Raw genomic sequence first — 19,067 nt, 5'->3', positions numbered from 1 at the left:
GTCCCCTGATCAGGGAGAAAAAATAGGGTACAATTTTTTTTTTACAATTAACATTGTACCAGGATGTTCACGATTCTCATGCAGCTATTCATTCATTCATTAGTTATTTGTTTAGTTTTTTTTATCTTACTCTTTCCCGACCAAGTTTGGGCTCAGGACAGCTACCGTGTTTCCCCGAATATAAGACAGTGTCTTATATTAATTTTTGCTCCCAAAGATGCACTATGTCTTATTTTCAGGGGATGTCTTATATTTCTGTATTCTGTTCGTCAGGCATGCTTCCAAACAAAAACTTTGCTACGTCTTACTTTTGGGGGATGCCTTATATTTCGCACTTCAGCAAAACTTCTACTACGTCTTATTTTCTGGGGATGTCTTATATTCGGGGAAACAGGGTAACAGCTTAAAAAAGCCCCTCTGTGGGGACCCAGAAGTTGCTCTTTTTGCCTTCCTTTTACCCTGCGAGGCACGTTAGAGTGTGCAACGGGGCCAAAGTCACCCAGCAATCTTCCGTGGCAGATTGGGGATTTGAGCCTAACCTCTAGGCTACATGTCAACGTGGCAAATTTTGCTCTTTAATATTTCAGGGATGTTTAGGATTGGTTGTTATCCTCAGCCTTATGACTTGACCCCAGCAGGAAGTCTTCAAACTTCTGGGAAAGCTCTCCATAATTTATTTTATTTATTAGATTAGATTTATTATTATAATGACTTGTGTCTGCCTTGAAATATATAGTCTCCTGGCTGGTCTTGAACCTGGTTGATTCATTGCAGTATCCGAGCTTTTTACAGGCTCTGCCATTGTCTCCTGGGTTTGGAGAGTACACTCCTAATGCTTGTACAGTTCACTGAGGCAGTGATGGCCAGTCTGTCTTTCAGGGAAGCCCACCTGCCCTTTACTGATCTTCTTGATTGGTCTCTGATGCGTGTGCAAGAAATCCGGGGGCACATTTTGGGAAAACCGCTGGAATGGAGACAATAATTTTGCTGGAAACATTTTAGACTTTTTATTGGATCTCTAATGTTGCCAGTCTGGCTGGCTGTTTGGCTTTTAAGCTCGTCTTGATGGGTACACAAACACGGCAAAGGTTTTAAATGTTTATCAGTTTTAGTTACTGGGTTTTTTTAAAAATTGTCCGCTTCCCTGAGAACCAACTATTGCTCTGTGTGCAGGACGTAAACAGTTAGAACTGCAATGTTGTACATAGCTGGACCCAAACTTTCTATTTTGGTGCTGCTTGTTTTCTCACTTGATGATAAAGTAGCGTAAATTGAAGTAAGAATCAAAGTGAACTGGGGAGGGGTGGTTATTAAAACTTGGGTATGTTTGGTGAGAGCCAATGGGGTCTCGTGGTTAATGTCAGTTAAGGACTTGGGAGATCAAGGTTCGAATCCCCAGTCTTCACGAAAGCTCCTTGCGGGAACTTGGGCTCTCAGCTTTAACTTGCCTCAAAGGATAGTTGTGAGGATAAAATGAAGGAGAAGAGAATGATATAGGTAATGCTCAGGTATACATGAAGTAAATAAATAAATAAGGTGCTGAGCTGGACATTTGTCCCATCAAAAAAGATATGGCCGATTTATCCACCCAATAAGGCTCAAGGATTTTGAAAACATTTGTGTCAATAAAACAGTAACCAAATCTGGGGTTCAATGTATTGTCAAAGGCTTTCACGGCCAGAATCACTGGGGTGCTGTGTGGTTTCCGGGCTGTATGGAGCCAGAAGGTAGTATTTTTCTCTGACGTTGCATTTCCGTGGTTGGCATCTTCAGAGGATCTGATTTTCAAATCCTCTGAAGATGCCAGCCACAGATGCAGGCGAAACGTCAGGAGAGAATGTTTAGAATAGAACCGGCTCTCCAGATGTTCAGGAACTACAATTCCCATCAGCCCCTACCAGCATGGCCAATTGGCCATGCTGACAGAGGCTGATGGGAATTGTAGTTCCTGAACATCTAGAGAGCCGCAGGTTCCCTACCCCTGTGCTAGAACATGGCCATACAGCCCGGAAACCACACAGCACCCCAAATCTGGGGTTTATTTTAGATTTGGCTTCCTCCTATACCCTTTTCAGGATAAAGATGACACATGATTTGAGGATTCATCTGTTATTTCCTGGACCATCTTTGTTCTCGAATTCTCCGTTTGGGTCCCAGCGCCTACCTAGCTCTGTCCCCAAGGCACTAGGACCCATGTGGAGCATTCTAAAACAAAGACGGTCCAGGAAATTGTCAATGAATTTTCAAATCTGGTGTCACCTTTATCCTGAAAAGGGTATGGCCATGTTTACTTGAAAGCACGTCCCATTAAGTTGGTGTGGGATTGTAGCTTTCATTATAATAATCTCTACTGTTCATGGCTGTTCTTTCTTATATGCAATAGGCACATGTATACATGAAATCAGAGCTGGGTTCTTTGTTTGTGGCAGAATGTCAGACTAGCAGTACTAGGTAGCTGACCTTTTTTAGTGACCGTAAAATAACCAACCTCTGCCGGAGCAACTAACAGATGCAGGTCTTTGTTATGTAACTTGCCAAGCGTCCTTCTGTCAAAATGAAATTGGCCCAGTGCTCTGTTGCTACGGAAATAAGTGCCCCTGGTTATTGCTGTGTGCAGAGAGCGTTTGTGTGCTTTCAAACTGGAAAGTGGCTTCAAACATCGTGGGCTTTTGGGCGAGCTTCTATTTTTCCGGAATTCCTCCTACTTATAAACAGCGAGGGGTAAAAACGCTCGTAAATCAGTTTCTCACACACACAAAAACCTGGTTCATTCGGTAACTTAGGACTGTGTGTCTTGTTTTTGTGCTGTACGGCTGCTGTCAACATCTGCTATTTGGTTTTCCCCCCCAGCTAGGTAATATTTTTGGTTTATGAAATGTTTTATAACCTTGGTAATTTTCATCCTTGCAACCGTCCAGTAAGGTAGGCCATTGTTCCCATTTTACAGATGAGGAAGAAGTATTAGGGGGATAACGACCAGCAGAAGCATATAGTAAGACTGAAGGAGAGCGCGATAGATGCAATCACACACAGCAAATGTAGAATTCCATGAAGCTTTTATTTCTCTTCTGATGTTGGTGTTCATTGTTACCTCCTGCAAACTTGATCTTTCTGGCAAATTTGTGTGTTTATATTTTAAGGGAACATTTGAGTTTTATTTATTGGAGAGAAATCGCTTCATGGTTTACTTGGGTTTGGTCCATGTTGGAGATTGCTGGAGAGCATTTGTTTGCATATTGCATATTGCTGAATCACTGCACCCAACCGATTTGGAGGGGAGAGCCGAATTAATGAAGAGTGCTAATCCTGTTTCCTTCATGGCTACGCCAGGTTAGTTTTGTCTCAGCAGAGGAGGGCAGGGAGAGACAGTTCAAAACTGTGTGGACAGGGTTAAAGTTTGTGCATTGTGTCTGTTTGTGAAAGTGAACTTGAACCTATTGGGAAGCCTGTAGGTACTTGATGTATCTGATTTAATGTTAAAACACTGAAAATGACACAATAATTACAGTTCTAGCTTTAGGGAACAAAACAACTCAAATCTCAGAGTTGACCACTCCCTTCAAAAAAAAAAAGACAGTAAGAGAAGTTATTAAACTTAAGCTGGCAGACACAGTATTTTGTAAGATGCTTGCTAGCAACCTGTGACTTTAAAAAAAGTTATTTTAATATGTTAGTCGACTTGCTTCATTTGCATCCCATCTTTCTCCTGAGGGAGGACCAAAAGTTGTTAACATTCGTCTCCTCTTCTCCGTTTTATCGTCACAAGAACCTTGTGAGGTAGACTCGGCTGAGAATGTGTAACTGGAGCAAGGCTATCCAGTGACCTTCCATGATAGACGGAGATTTGAACCTGTGTCTCCCAGATCCCAGATTTGAACCTGTGTCTCCCAGATCCTAGTCTGACACTCTAACAGCAGCAGTGGCGTAGTGGCTAAGAGCAGTGGCTAAGAGCAGGTGCACTCTGATCTGGAGGAACCAGGTTTGATTCCCAGCTCTGCCGCTTGAGATGTGGAGGCTTATCTGGGGAATTCAGATTAGCCTGTACACTCCCACACACGCCAGCTGGGTGACCTTGGGCTAGTCACAGCTTCTTGGAGCTCTCTCAGCCCCACCCACCTCACAGGGTGTTTGTTGTGAGGGGGGGGGGCAAGGGGATTGTAAGCCCCTTTGAGTCTCCCACAGGAGAGAAAAGGGGGATATAAATCCAAACTCCTCCTCCCTCCTCCCTCCTCCCTCCTCCTCCTCCTCCTCCTCCTCCTCCTCTTCTTCTTCTTCTTCTTCTTCTTCTTCTTCTTCTTCTTCTTCTTCTTCTTCTTCTTCTTCTTCTTCTTCTTCTTCTTCTTCTTCTTCTTCTTCTAACCACTGCACCACACACAGACCAATACTGATGGAAGAAGAAAGCAAGGGTGATTTTCCCTCTTCAGTTTAGCACCCCCTCCGACCACCATAAACAACTTTCCTGGGGTCCGAGAGGGAAATGGGGGTGCTTCATGATCCTGACACCTGCAGGTTGGCATCTTCATCCCATTGAAAAAATGTCTGTGGCTCTACTCAAAAGAGGGAATGTTTAATTTCCTGTTTGTGGAAGAGATTATGTATCTTATCAGATGGGCCAGTCTCCCAAGTTAAGGTTGATTTGACATAAATACCTGAGATGGCAGCAAATAAAACAAATAAGCCAGCTTACCCAAAACTTTGTGTACCAAACACATTGAGTATTGACTAACTGCCAGTAATTGCAGGTACTCTTTCAGACAGAGGTGACCCAAGGTATTTCTGTGCGTGATGCAGAATATAAACCAATAGTCCATTCCCTAATACCCATGCTAAAAATAAATGAATAAATACCCTCCTCCAAACGAATAAATACCCCTCTCTAACCTTTTAGAGGCAGCAGGCACCTTTGAAGTTTTGAGGTGATGAGGAAAGTGCTGCCCCAAAATGGCTGCCACAGGAGGCAGAGCCCAACCCAAAATGGTTACCATGGTACCACAGGAAGCAGAACCAAACCGCAGTTGACTCCTACAGGAGGCAGAGCCAAGCTGTAGTTGACTGTTACAGGGGATAGCCTCAAACCCCCGTTGACTGTTACAGGAGGCAGAGCCAAACACAGTACCTCCCTCCTCACTTTGCAAAAGAATCACAGAAGGGGAATGAAAAGGAATGAAAGGAAGCAAGGGGGTGGAGGGAGAAGGGAGAAAGAGGAATAGAAAGAAGAAAAGCCTGAAGGAGGAATGGAGCCACCACCTGGATTCTTATCAGCCCTCCTGATCCTTTATGGGCTCAGACTGCTATTGCACCCATGGAAAACTCTTTCATCTGAATGAAGGCAGCCAATAAGAAGCCCTGTCTGCTTTCTGAAAAGCTCAGCTGGCATAAGTATGGCAAGGTGACCAGACGTCCTGCCTTTGGCGGGACAGTCCCGCCTTAAACCAATTTGTCCCGCATCCCGCGGGTTTTTTTTAACTGTCCCGATTTTTGGAAGGCTGCCACACTGCCTTCTGGGGCGCTCCCGTTTCCTGCTGCGCCCCAAAAGGCAGTGCGCTCCTGCGGCCACGCGTGTGTGCACCCAGGTCCCGGTTTAAAAAGGTGAAAATCTGGTCACCTTAAAGTATGGGCACCATATTGGGGAACCCTGGTCTAAGTAATTAGCAACTTATTGCCTTTTTAGCACAACCTGACCTCAGCCTCACCATACCTAAAGGTAGGGATGCCCTTTCTTGTCTTTTGAACTTGAGTAAAAAATAAACTGTGTGTGTGCTGGTGGCCCACTGTGCAATTTCTGGTAGTCTGTCTACAATCAATGGCTTATCAGAGGTGTCCAACTCTGGCGCTTCTGATGTTCATATACTACAATTCCCATCAGCCCCTGCTGGCATGGCTGGCATCCGCAGGGGCTGATGGGAATTGAAGTCCATGAACATCTGAAGCGCCCGAGTTGGACACCTCTGGCTTACGTAGTTTCCCTCTCTTCTATTTTATCCTCTCGACAATTTTTTAAGATCGGTTGTTGGGAATTACAAGTGTATGTCACGACCAATCGTGAAAATGTTAACCGTCTGTTTGCATGTAAAAAAGATGTTGAGTTCCCAATCTAATGAATCTATTGATTAGGCATTGGCCAGCTTAGTAGCCATTAACTACATGCCCTGGAGCACGTATAAGGTTATAAAATTACCTTAGTGTCTTTGTTCTGCAGTGGCAGGCAAGGTTTCAGCCATGTGCCGAGACTATTCTGACAATGTAGCCGGTATAGAATGGAGTTTATTGTTTTCTTCTATGTTTAGCCTTTTTTTTAAGCTAGTAAGCTTATTATATAAAACTCATTGGTATCTGGCTCTTTATGGCTCTTTATTGTACTCTGCATTAATGCAAATTCAACCAACATAGGTTAGGCTGAGAGGGTGTGACTTGGGTGAAGGTCATCCAGCAAGTTTCCATGGTAACCTGGGACTCCCTAAAGCTAGTCCAACATTCTGGTCTTGCATATGGGTACAAAAGTTTAACCTGCTCTTCCTCAAAAGGAGTAAAAATGTTGGCAGGCTATATGCAGAGGTGGGATCCAGCAGGTTCTCACAGGTTCCCGAGAGTAGGTTACTAATTATTTGTGTGTGCCGAGAGGGGGTTACTAATTGGTGATTTTGCCACGTGATTTTTGCCTTAATTACGCCCCTCCTCTCAGCAGTAGCGCGCAGAACTTGAAGCAGTCTAGCAGGAGGTGCACCAGCGTGCGTGTCAGGCTGCGCCTGTGTGCATTCGTTTCCCGCCCAAGGACTGGCGCAGCGGCTGCATCCTTGCCACAGCCCCGCCCAGGAATACCCCACCCCCGGAATGCCCGGCCACGCCCCCGTCGTGCCCCGCCCAGCCCCATTGGCACTACGCCACAGTTTGAATCCCACCACCATGGAACCTGTTACTAAAATTTTTGGATCCCACCACTGGCTATATGTATATCGCAGGTAATAACTGAAGGATTTGTTGCATGTGTTGGTAAGGGTCTAGCTGAAACCCACCTTTGTCCCTTGATCACGTGATCAATAATCCGTTCAGTTCTATCGTATAATTGTGCTTAAGATCCATTTGCCTATGGGATGGAACACAAGTGACCTGACCATTGAGGTCACAAGCTGTGGAAAGAGGTACATCTTAAAAATAGGTCACCGTCAAGTTTTTTAAAAGAGTAATAATTGGGGTATTGATTTGTTCAGCAGTTAAGGTCAGTTCCATGCTAGCAGCGGTGGGAAGGGAAAAAATCTATCCACAGGAACAACAAGGCGCCTGGTGATCGGTACATCTTGAGTTTGGAAAAGCACAAATTGCAGCTGACGCCCACGCTGGTGTGAAAGGCTTCCTCAAACTCAGGGTTTAGCTTGCCTGCGAAAGTCGGTGTTATGCAAGTCGGATTGCTCTTGCCGGGAACCGCTGATGCTAACTTATCAGGTTGAACAGTGGGGCTTTCCCCCCTACCTTCTGAAGTGTGAAGCTTATGCACACAACTTTACCTTAAATCTAGTTCAACAGACTTTTGATGGTTGTGACTGAGCTACTTTTGAGAACTTTATTGGGATGAGGATATATTGCTTAATAAACCCTATTCAAAGGAGAGCCATAATGCTCGCCAGGTTTAATGTTATGCCTTCTGCCTTGTTACAAGGCAGATTTAATAGGCAAGAAAAGGCTAAAAGATTGTGCCCATGTAACGATGGCTCAGTTGAATCTCTGGCCCACCAATTACTTCACTGTCTCAGATTCAAGGAAATCAGATCCAAGTATGTGAATCTCACTCCTTTACATTTACCCGATCTCCCCGATTTAATTAGATTACACTACTTGTTGGACAACCCTGATCCTTCTCTCTGTATGATAGTGGCAGACTTTCTCCTGGAAATTACTAAATGCCAGTAGATTTCCTTCGTCCTAACATGTATATCCTGTATTGTATATGCTTTTTAATCTGTTTTTATTGTTGTTGTACTGCTGTCTATGCCAATAAAGGCTTGCTTCAGAAGACTTTTGAGGATAGTTCAAACCAACAACTTCAGTTGTCATCTGAGTTTTTCCATTTTGATTTCTGGCCCTGCTGTCTTGACTGTGGATCTTTTCTCCCGCTACCTTTTCGTGCCGCTGTGCTGTGTTGGGTTCCAGGACATGAACAACAGGGTAGCCGTGTTGCTCTGCAGTAAGAGAGCTGGATTCAAGTCCAGGAGCACCTTAAAGGCAACGAGATTTCAGGGACTTGTGAATTCTCTGTCTGGAGAAGGGGTGGTTGAGGACAGGCATGATTGCTCCCTTAAAATATTTGACGGACTGTCACTTAGAAGCAGGCAGGGAGCTGTTCCTGTTGGCAGCAGAAGATAGGACTCGCAGTAGGTTTAAATTATGGGCAGGAATGTGCAGGCTGGATATATGGAAGGTAGTTTAGCAGAGGACTTGTCTGCCTGGGAAAGTGGTGAGCTCCCCCTCACTGGCAGCAGCTGGACAAACAATGGTCAGGGATGCTTTAGGTCACAGGTGTCAAACTCGCGGCCCTCCAGATGTTATGGACTACAGTTCTTATCATCCCTTGCCAGCATGGTGCTGGCGGGGGATGCTGGGAACTGTAGTCCATAAAATCTGGAGGGCTGCGAGTTTGACACCTATGCTTTAGGTCGATCCTGCATTGAGTAGAGCAGTGGTGGCGAACCTATGGCACTAGTGCCAGAGGTGGCACTCAGAGCCCTCTCTGTGGGCACGCACAAACAGAGTGCCCCCCCACACATATAGGCTGGTGTGGGCCTCTGGGCTCGATTATTAGCATTAAACCTAAGACCTAGTTTTGGGGAAGCACTGTAGGAAACCCTGTTAAGCACTGTTAAACCCTACTGATTTTCATGCAAAGAACTAAAGCACAATACTTTACCTGAGAGTAAGCTCGGTTGCTGGCAATGGGGCTTGCTTTTGAGTAAACCCTCCTAGGGTCGTGATTCACCCGTTGGAAGAGTTGCACGGTTGCTTCAAAGCAAAGCCACCGACTACCATCAAGCTTACTTCTGAGTAATGCACACCTCTGAGCCAACCGTTTTTCCTAAACTAAAACCTCAGTATTCAGGCTAAATTGCCATGTTGGCACTTTTCGATAAATAAGTGGGTTTTGGGTTGCAGTTTGGGCACTCGGTCTCGAAAAGGTTCGCCATCACTGGAGTAGAGGGATCAGACAAAATTGCCTGTATGGCCCCTTCCAGCTGTACGATTCCTTACACCCAGGTGTCAGGTTGTGATCGTAGCAAGTTGATTGTATCAAGTTGCATTCCTACTTCCAGGTAACTGCTGCAAGATATATGTCACTAGCCTGCCATATGTTACTATTTCTGTAATAGGACACTCTGCCTTTGATTCTATCTTTACAGCTTCACACACTTTGTAGATAACCAGGCTTACCCCTGACAACTTCTTCTTCCATGGGAAATGGGGTGTTAGTGACATTTTTGTTAACAATGGTTGCCCACTTTGCACCCAGTCAATTTTGAAGGGAAAACAACGGGGGGGGGGGGGGTAGGAAAGAAGAGTTTGGATTTATATCCCCCCTTTCTCTCCTGTAAAGAGATTCAAAGGGGCTTACAATCTCCTCTCCCTTCCTCCCCACAACAAACACCCTGTGAGGTGGGTGGGGCTGAGAGAGCTCCAAAGAACTGGGACTAGCCCAAGGTCGCCCAGCTGGTATGTGTTGGAGTACACAAGCTGATCTGGTTCACCAGATAAGCCTCCACAGCTCAAGTGGCAGAGCGGGGGATCAAACTCAGTTCCCCAGATTAGAGTGCACCTGCTGTTAACCACTACACCACACTTCTTTCCTGGTGGCTGTGTTCTGAGCACATTTCGATTCTCCGTTCCCTATGGCTGCTGTGTTGTTGGTTCAGGGGACCTGAAATGAATCTGGGAAACCCAAACCCAACTCTGAAAAACCCAGAATGTGTAGTGTAACGAACTTGCCCCACCCTGAAGGGCTGACGTGCAGCGGGCCAAAGGGAGAAGGCCTTAGCAACAGCCAGAAAAAGAGAACCGACCTGATTGGTTGAGAAAGCTCCAGTAACGCTTACCAAAAGCTAGGGGGAGCCAGTGGGCTTACAGGTCGGAGAGAGCAGTGGAGACTGAAGATCTGTCCGAGCAGAGCAGAGTCTGGCAGAGAGGAGTCTGTCAGCTCTGGAAGAAAAGGATTCTGTCTCAGCAGAGTTGGCTGACAGAAGTCCAGTCCCTGTCTAAGCGGTGTATGCTTGACAGAGAGAGGAGGCCCTGACTGGGTGCAGATTGAAGTGCCCTTCAGGAGCTTGGCGGTTTTAAAACTGCCCAGACCTATCTAGTCTGCCTTGCCCCTGTGTGTATCACCAGAATCACCAGTCTGGGAGAAGCCAGTCCAGAGGCAGTGAAGCCATATTAGGACTAGTGGGAGAGAGGGAGGCCAAGTGTGCCAGAATCTCCTGGGCTTGGACTGTGTGTTTGGGTGTGATCAGTGGGTATTGGAGCAGTGAGGAATAGTGTCTGCGTGCGTAAGGGAATTTATTAGTTCAAAGCTAAATCTTCCCTTAAGAGACACCTGCGTGTGTCGGAGTGCATATGAATCTGAAGTAACATCTTCAGACAAACTTATTCTGAAATCAACAAGCGTTAAACCTCTCCAGTTTACCTGAGAAGCCTTTGTGAAAGCCAGCAAATAAACGTTTCAGTTTTGTTCACCTTTTAAAACCTTTCCAGTCATTAGTATTTTTGTCTGTGTGTCTGTGTTTCCCAGTCAGGGTGGTGACCTTGTGGAAAATCAGTATTGAGTGGGTTATAGAGGAAAATATATTATTGGTGGCAGCGCAGAAAGCAGAACTTATATATAAGTAGCCTTTCGTTACATGTAGTCTGGCCCTAAGACACTGCTTTAGCCTTTGACAACCAGGTGAATTTGGACTCAGCGTAAATTATATAAGAGGGTCATGGAAGGATGCATTCAATAGGAGTTATGTACAAACAGTTTACCTAGACTATTTGGTGTGATAAATGGATTCAAATGTGGGCTGGAAGGCGAAGGGAAACTTATGTGACATTGTATTGTGCTGGTCAACTGAGGTCAAACTTGCAAGGGGTGTGTGTGGTGGGGAGAAGAGCTCACAGGAGGGGAAAGGAGATGGTCAGCAGTCTTCCGAGAAGCGGCCGCTATCCTGCGATGCCGGGTGAGTTATGTCATTAATTGCTGGGGGAATTAATTGATTGTGTGCTATCGAGTATTTTTGTGTTTCGCTTCTGCTTGCGATCCTAGTCAGGTTGGTGGGAGTATAATGACACAAGCTGGCTTCTTGCTGTTCAAAGCCTGAGTCATGATTTCTCAAAGTAATGAGAGACTCTCTGTCTGTTTGTGGTAGACTCCCCCCCCCCCCCGCTTTCTGTTTACACTACACACTTTTTTTGTCTTTCAGATTTTGGACGGGCAAGGCCTAGGAAAGGGGTATTGAGATAGCATTGGTATTCTCTTATTCTCAAGTTATATGAAGGAACCCTGGCAGGCAACTGTTGCAGTTAGTCAAGTGATAGGGCTAACTTTGGTCAGCGATGCAGCTAATATAGTAGGAAGTGAACAACATCCCTTCTGCACTGTGTACAGTTTCCAAGATGTTGGTTAAATATAGTTCGTCCAAAGTCATAGGTGTTTAACGGCTGTCAGAGTAAAGATTCTCAGATCTGTTTTCCACCAATACCATAAGAACATAAGAACTAGCCTGCTGGATCAGACCAGAGTCCATCTAGTCCAGCACTCTGCTACTCGCAGTGGCCCACCAGGTGCCTTTGGGAGCTCACGTGCAGGATGTGAAAGCAACGGCCTTCTGCTGCTGCTGCTGCTCCTGAGCACCTGGTCTGCTAAGGCATTTGCAATCTGAGATCAAGGAGGATCAAGATTGGTAGCCATAGATCGACTTCTCCTCCATAAATCTGCCCAAGCCCTTTTAAAAGCTATCCAGGTTAGTGGCCATCACCACCTCCTGTGGCAGCATATTCCAAACACCAATCACACGTTGTGTGAAGAAGTGTTTCCTTTTATTAGTCCTAATTCTTCCCCCCAGCATTTTCAATTAATGCCCCCTGGTTCTAGTATTTTGAGAAAGAGAGAAAAATTTCTCTCTGTCAACATTTTCTACCCCATGCATGATTTTATAGACTTCAATCATATCCCCCCCTCAGACGTCTCCTCTCCAAACTAAAGAGTTCCATACGCTGCAGCCTCTCCTCATAAGGAAGGTGCTCCAATCCTTCAATCATCCTCGTTGCCCTTCTCTGCACTTTTTCTATCTCTTCGATGTCCTTTTTGAGATGTGGCGACCAGAACTGAACACAGTACTCCAAGTGTGGTCACACCACGGCTTTATATAAGGGCATGACCATCCTTGCAGTTTTATTATCAACTCCTTTCCTAATTATCCCCAGCATAAAGTTTGCCTTTTTCACAGCTGCCATGCATTGAGTTGACATTCCCATGGAACTATGGAACCATGGAACTGTTGGTGCCAGCATTGGTGATTGGGAGGCATTAAGGAAAGTGGTACAAGATGGATCTGACCACTTGGAAGAGTCACCTTAAACACTTCCTTTGTAGCACACACTATGGACACTTATGCCCTGGCGTTCTGCCTTGCGTTCTGCCTTCTTCCCTTTGCCTAGACTTTCCTTTACGCAATGCTTTCCCCTCTTTCAAAGCTGCGGTGCAGCAGAACAGAGAAGCTGTGCAACTTTTGGATGCCGGTAAAATGCAACCTTTCCCAGGTCATCCTTCCCACTCTTCAATAGGTCCGAATGGGAAATTTGCGGGAGGGGAGGGGCGCCATATTGTTTATTATTTATTTATTTATGATAGTTATACCCCCACCTCATACTACCCTGTTTCCCCGAATATAAGACATCCCCTAAAAATAAGACATAGTAGAGGTTTTGCTGAAGTGTGAAATATAAGGCATCCCCCGAAAGTAAGACATAGCAAAGTTTTTGTTTGGAAGCATACCCAATGAACAGAACACAGAAAAATAAGACATCCCCTGAAAATAAGACAGTGCATCTTTGGGAGCAAAAATTAATATAAGACACTGTCTTATATTCGGGGAAACACGGCAGCATCTCTAGACGGCTTATAAAGATTAAAAAACAATAAAACCCACAATAAAAATATCATGAATGAAATATAACACAATAAAAATAAAAATCACATCAAAATAACCCCAACCTTCACTTCCACCCCCACCCATTCTGACCAGCAGCTGTAGTTGGGGATTCCACGGAGGCTAACCAGATGCCTGACTGAAGAGAAAGGTCTTGACCATGCAACTTAACCCATAGAGAGTAGGTACATGGCGCATCTTCAAGGGGAGACTATTCCAGAGCCTGGAGGTAGTCTTGGAAAAGCCTTTGAACCTTCGATTAGTTGCTGAAGAGTTTTGCCTGGATTTGCCAGCGTGATAATCTACAGTTCCATCTACTGCAAAACCAAATACCATACTTGAAATCGGCCACCTCTAAATGTAAGCAGGCTGTATTTAAGTTCCCTTTGCCAGTCGTATGCTTGCAAAATAGCGCGTTAGATTGCTTAGAAATATGCCCAGGTGCAGAACGAAGGCCCATGAATTCCTCTCTTGCCTTCTTCCAACAGATGCCGAAAGTCCTTTGCTTTCGTCTTTTCAATTTGGGTGTTGACAGTTAGACCTCAAATGACTAATTCAGGGCATTGTCAGGAGATCAAGGTCTGTATTGCAGAAGGTCAGCGAAGCTTTTATTTCCTGCTTTAGTCAAATGACAGAATCTTTCGCCAAATCGGGTAATTCTCATGTCTGATGATACTAGTCTCGCTTTCCTATAAATAGCTATGGTCTCTAGGCTGCAGCGGTCTGAGTTCAAGAGTCCCTAACCGGTTATAAGAAGGATTTCTGCACCAGAGTTCTTCCCCGTTCATTCCAAGGGAGGATGCAGATATCTTCATCCATTCCCTGCTTCAGGGATACTTAACCTTTTTGAGTCCATGGTTGCATGTGGAATTCTGATACAGTATTGTAGACAAAGGGGCTTTCCGCACTGACAGAGTTGTACTGGTTTCTATCTAGGTTCACCTCAGTGTCTCTGCACTGCAACTGAGCTCAACGTTGTTTTGTCTCAGGGGGTTCCCTCTCATAACTGCGACATTCCTGTCGCAGTTATGAACTGCACCTTTCTGCTGGAACAAAGTCGTATACCGCTTGAAGCGCGGACGCATCGAAAAGAATAACCTCATCCCGCTCAACCAATCAGGAGCCGCTTTTGTGGCATGGCGCCAGAATGGGAGGAGAGTCGTGGCGGGCATGTAACTGTAAACTGTAAAAAAAAAGAACGCTCCCGTTTCCCGTGGTAACACAAGCTCCAGTCACGATCGAGGAGCGAAACAGGCACCAAGATGATCCCGCCCACTTAGCTCAGTTCCAGGGGGCCAAGTAAGTTGCTGGGCGGACAGCCTGGAATCGCCCCCCACTGAAGGGAACCGAGTCGACCTTAGCTCCCTTCTGTAGTGTGGAAAGCCCCAAAGGCGCACATTTCATGGCAGCCCCACAACGTGGAATCAGTCACTAAATGGCTATCGCAGCTTACCTTCAGCCACACAGTAAAGATCCTTGTGCTGTGATAGTAACTGCTTTCAAAGCTACTTTTAAAAAAATCTGCACAGCCTTTTCCCTCTTAAGTTGCTGCAGATTAATTTTATTATTCCAAATTGTAAAATGTTCAGCTCCACCTTGCTAGCTTTGCTCATTGGGCATTGTTTGCTGTGGCAGTATGTGCGTCTGTTGCACGTGCATGTTTTCTGAGTAACCATTTTTGTCACTGGCAGACAACTGACTAGATTTGGCTTTTTTTTAGACGCTTCCCTTACGATGCACTGTTCCTACTGGGATTTGAGCCAAGGGATGCCATCGAAATGATTGTTGAATACTAAAGAAGCTGTAGTCATGTTATTAAGCCCTTGAAATCATCTTCTTTTCTTCCTAAAACTTCTGTTCTACTAATTCATTGATCCCCCCCCCCCCCCAGTGACTTTCCTGGCTCACCAGTTCAAGCACAGTTATACCCTTCTAAGCCCCCTAACTCTAGTGACCATGGTAGAGGGTAAATGTGGTTAAGAACATACTGTAATGCATTCAGGCACTTTCTGGAATTGTCTTAGACCCCTTCCGCACATGCAGAACAATTCACTTTCAATCCACTTTCAGTGCACTTTGCATAAGTGCATAATAGCAAAGTCCACTGGCAGACAGTTGTGAAAGTGGATTGAAAGTGCTTTATTCTGCATTTGCGGAAAGGAGCCTCAGTTGGTCACTTGATATTGGCCTCAACTATGTATAGGACTTGCTGTTTAAAATACGGAATTTATTTCCACAGCCCTTTGAAGTGGCGTAATCCAGGCACTGGTGCAGGCTGTAGAAAGACTGCAGTTGTGTACGTTGCAACAGGGAGTGGGAAAAGTTATTAATAATTGTATTGGTAACTGTAACGCTACAGTATTTTGTTATGAACAGAGGCAACATAGCATTGAAGGAGACAGGTTGTGACTCATTCTCTTGTGAGAACGAGTATTTCTCTTGTTAATAATATTTACCTTGGGTCTGAAGAACAGACACTTTTTTTTTGTGCAGACAAAAGCACACCTGCTATATTGAAGCCCTTTTTAAAAAAAACCCCTCTCTTTCTCTCTCTCTCTTTTGGTTTGTTGCACAAAGCCTTAATCTGGGGGAATTGCTGACAGCTTGCGAAAGATGTTGGACTGAATGTGGCAAAACAGAAACGGCCTCCCGTCAGCGGTGCAAGTAGCAATCAAGTCTCGGGAGGAAAAGAAGAGAGCCGGAGCAAAACCATGCGCGGCACTGTTGATGAGTAGCACATGGCTTCGGGAAGGTGGTGGTGGAGGAGGAGGAGACAGAGGAGGCTGCTCTGATTCCATTTATGCTAAGATCTGGACTTGGGGCTTATAAGAAGAGGTGCAGATGTGGGATGAGATGTGACCGGAGAAGGCAGACCTGGCGGCGACCTGACTTGCAGCAGGCACGGCGGCTTCGGCTCAGAACGGCGCGGTCCCCTCTTGCCTGTGGTGGGAGAGGAGCTGGACACGGAGTAAAATGCCCGCAAAAGGCAAATATTTCTTAAACGAAAACGACAGCTGCAAGATCACGGACCCTTTGTACGAGAAGTACCGCTATTCGAGTCAGCAGCACCCGCTGCTTCTCTTCCTGCTCGGCATTGTCTTTGCCTACTGCGTGACTCTCCTTGCGGTTCTCTGTGCCAAGAATGTGAGTATATGTTCCCTTTCGGTTTACCTTGAAGCAGACAAGACAAAGAAAACCCTCCAGCCCCACAAAGGCTGCATTCCCATCAAAATGTCAAGGGAGCTGGTCTGGAGCGTCGCAGAAACCTTTCTGTTTTTTTGTTTTTTTTTTACTTTGCAGCACTCTTAGCTTCTGGACAAACGGAAGGTCAGAGTTGAAAGGTTGGGTTCTTTCACAGAGTGGGAGAAAGTGCTTTGCCAAGGGGATTCACATTTGTGCTTAAATAATAATAATAATGGCAATAATAACAATACATAACTCTTTGAGAGGCAGTCGAAGATAGTTTGGGACGACATTTGACTTGTGTAGTTTTTAATATATTGACTGTCCTAGTTGTGGGTTTTAGTATGCTTTTTAAAAAAACGTTGTGAACTGCCTTGAATACCACGAGATGGAAAGGCAGCTAATAAATGTTTTAAATAGTAGCAGTGTAGACTCTGATTTTAAAGCCTGAAATACAAGAATGGTTCTGCCGACTCCAAATTGTAAGGAATTGGAACTTGGATTGTTTTAGAACTGTGTTAAAAAGCCATTGGGAGGGGACAGTCTGTATAGAAGAGGGAATGATTATATTTAGAGTTATCCCGGCAAGGAAGAAAACGAGAGCTAGTGTGGTGTGGTCAAATTGTCAGTCTAGGACAGCCATTCTCAACCAGGGTTCTGTGGTACCCTGGGGTGCCGTGAGCATGTCCCAGGGGTACCACGGCAACACTACCGCCCCCCCTCATTTTTGTGGTGTCTCCCACCGGTGCCAGCAAGGACATGGAGCTGGCCCATGGGGCAGGGCCTGCCACAAGGTCAGCAGCCACCACCACCCCCAGTGCTACCCTTCACCCTGGGAGGGGAAGGTGGGGTGTGTGGCAAGCAGGGGCAATGGGAGGGGAAGGTGGAGGGTGGCGGCAGGGGTACCGTGAGATATGAAGAGTGAGGTCAAGGGTACTCTGACCTCAAAAAGGTTGGGAAACACTGGTCTAGGATCTGGGAGACTCAAGTTCGAACCTCCAGTCTGCCATGGGAGTTTGGCTGGGTGACCTTGAGCTGACCACACCCTCTCAGCCTAATGTACCTCACAGGGCTGAGTGAGGATAACATGGAGGAGAAGAGAACAGTGGAGGAAAGTTAAATAGACCGCCCTACCCCCAAAGGGTTCAGTCTATCAGCCCACTTTGCTGAATTCTAAAGAAGAAGAGAAGAAGAGTTTGGATTTATATGTCCCCTTTCTCTCCTGAAGGAGACTCAAAGGGGCTTACAATCTCCTCTCTCTTTCCCCTCCCACAACAAACACCCTGTTGAGGTGGGTGGGGCTGAGAGAGCTCCACAGAACTAGCCCAAGCTCACCCAGCTGGCATGTGTTGGAGTGCACAAATTAATCTGGTTCCCCAGAAAAGCCTCCGCAGCTCAAGAGAGCGGGGAATCAAACCCGGTTCTCCAGATTAGAGTGCACCTGCTCTTCACCACTACAGCACGCTGGCTAAGTGGAATGAGCTTCTCCAGTCCTGGGACAGAGTTATGCTGCATAAATAACTTTAATAAGGAAGTATTGAGTGGTTTCACAAAGCAAGAATCTGCCAGAAATGAGCGACTGTTAAATAGCCTTGAAGATGTTTCTTTAAAATTCTAAACATAGCAGTTTTGCATTTATCTTTTAATAATGCTTATTTAACCGATAGTGGTTTATTTATGGTACTGATTAAGGGGGGGGAGGGGAAATAGGGTTTTCTGTAAAGTTGGCTTTGGGTTGAAGAGCGAATGGCCCGTGATTCCCTGTTTTCATTTTTATGTAGGATCCTCGGGAACACCTGGCCTTCACCATTGCCGTGTGCGTGGCTTTGGCGATCTTCATCCTCATTTATGTCCTGGTTTACATCGAAGCTTTCTTCTGGTGCCGGCTGAAAGTGTTTGCTGCAGTGATTTGGATCTCCTTGCTGGTCTTAGGATATGTGTCTGTTTTCGACACGGGAAAAGGATCTGAAATTGCAGCATGGGAACAGGTATTTATGTTAACTGACTGTGTGATCTATCGGAGTGTCCTTTCTCCAAGAAGGCCTGGGTTGGGACGTGATTTCCTGTCCTCTCCCACCCGCCATTTTTTACGAAGGCCCGATATGACAAATTTGTGACTTGACCAAACCGGGCCCTGGAGGAGAGGGTGACAGCCTTGGGGGGGGGGGTGGACCCACAGCAAGCTCACTAGTCCAGTTGGAAGCAGAGTGGGGGTGGGGAGATGGGTGCCTGGAGTGGCAAACTCACTACGGGCTCACCAGGCCTGATCGGGAGCAAAGAAGGGGTTGCTTCAGCTGATTCACGGGCCTAATGGATCCTGTGAAGGGGCTGGATCCACACACACATGGAACACACAAACACACGGTCGCATGTTTGACACCCCTGATCTAAACCCAGAGGTGGAGCAAGGGGAAACTGTGCCCGGGGCACATGTAAGCCCTGTGCCCCTGTCGCACCAATGCCCCCGCCCCGCCCTGGAATGCCACGCCTCTGCTGATGCTCTGCCCGGGGCGTCACACCCCCTCCTGTCCCGTGAGCACTACGCCACTGTCTAAACTCTAATCTTTCAGTTCTTTCTGTGCTCCACCCACAGGTCTGGTCTGTTCCCTGTTTGGCAGTTTCATGTCAGTAAAAATTAGCATAAATGAAATTTTTGGAGTTTTGACAAGCGAAATAACTGACGTGTTTCCTACCCTGTTTCCCCGAATATAAGACATCCCC

General features: G+C 45.9%; 1 protein-coding gene across 1 annotated transcript in view; it reads left to right on the top strand.

Moving 5' to 3' along the window:
- Positions 1–13,259: 13,259 nt before the first annotated feature.
- Positions 13,260–19,067, top strand: part of ADCY7 (adenylate cyclase 7) — a 54,405-nt gene continuing 48,597 nt past the window's right edge. Inside the window, exons 1-3 of the mRNA XM_048515957.1 lie at positions 13,260–13,523; positions 15,741–16,307; positions 18,128–18,334. Of these exons, the coding sequence (XP_048371914.1) occupies positions 16,137–16,307; positions 18,128–18,334 (378 nt within the window). The 5' untranslated portion in view covers positions 13,260–13,523; positions 15,741–16,136. The remainder of the gene's footprint in view (positions 13,524–15,740; positions 16,308–18,127; positions 18,335–19,067) is intronic.

The sequence above is a fragment of the Sphaerodactylus townsendi genome, linkage group LG14, assembly GCF_021028975.2.
Source record: "Sphaerodactylus townsendi isolate TG3544 linkage group LG14, MPM_Stown_v2.3, whole genome shotgun sequence".
Taxonomy (NCBI): Eukaryota; Metazoa; Chordata; class Lepidosauria; order Squamata; family Sphaerodactylidae; genus Sphaerodactylus; species Sphaerodactylus townsendi.
Note: the sequence above shows the minus strand (reverse complement) of the source record. Positions and strands in the feature narration are given on the sequence as shown.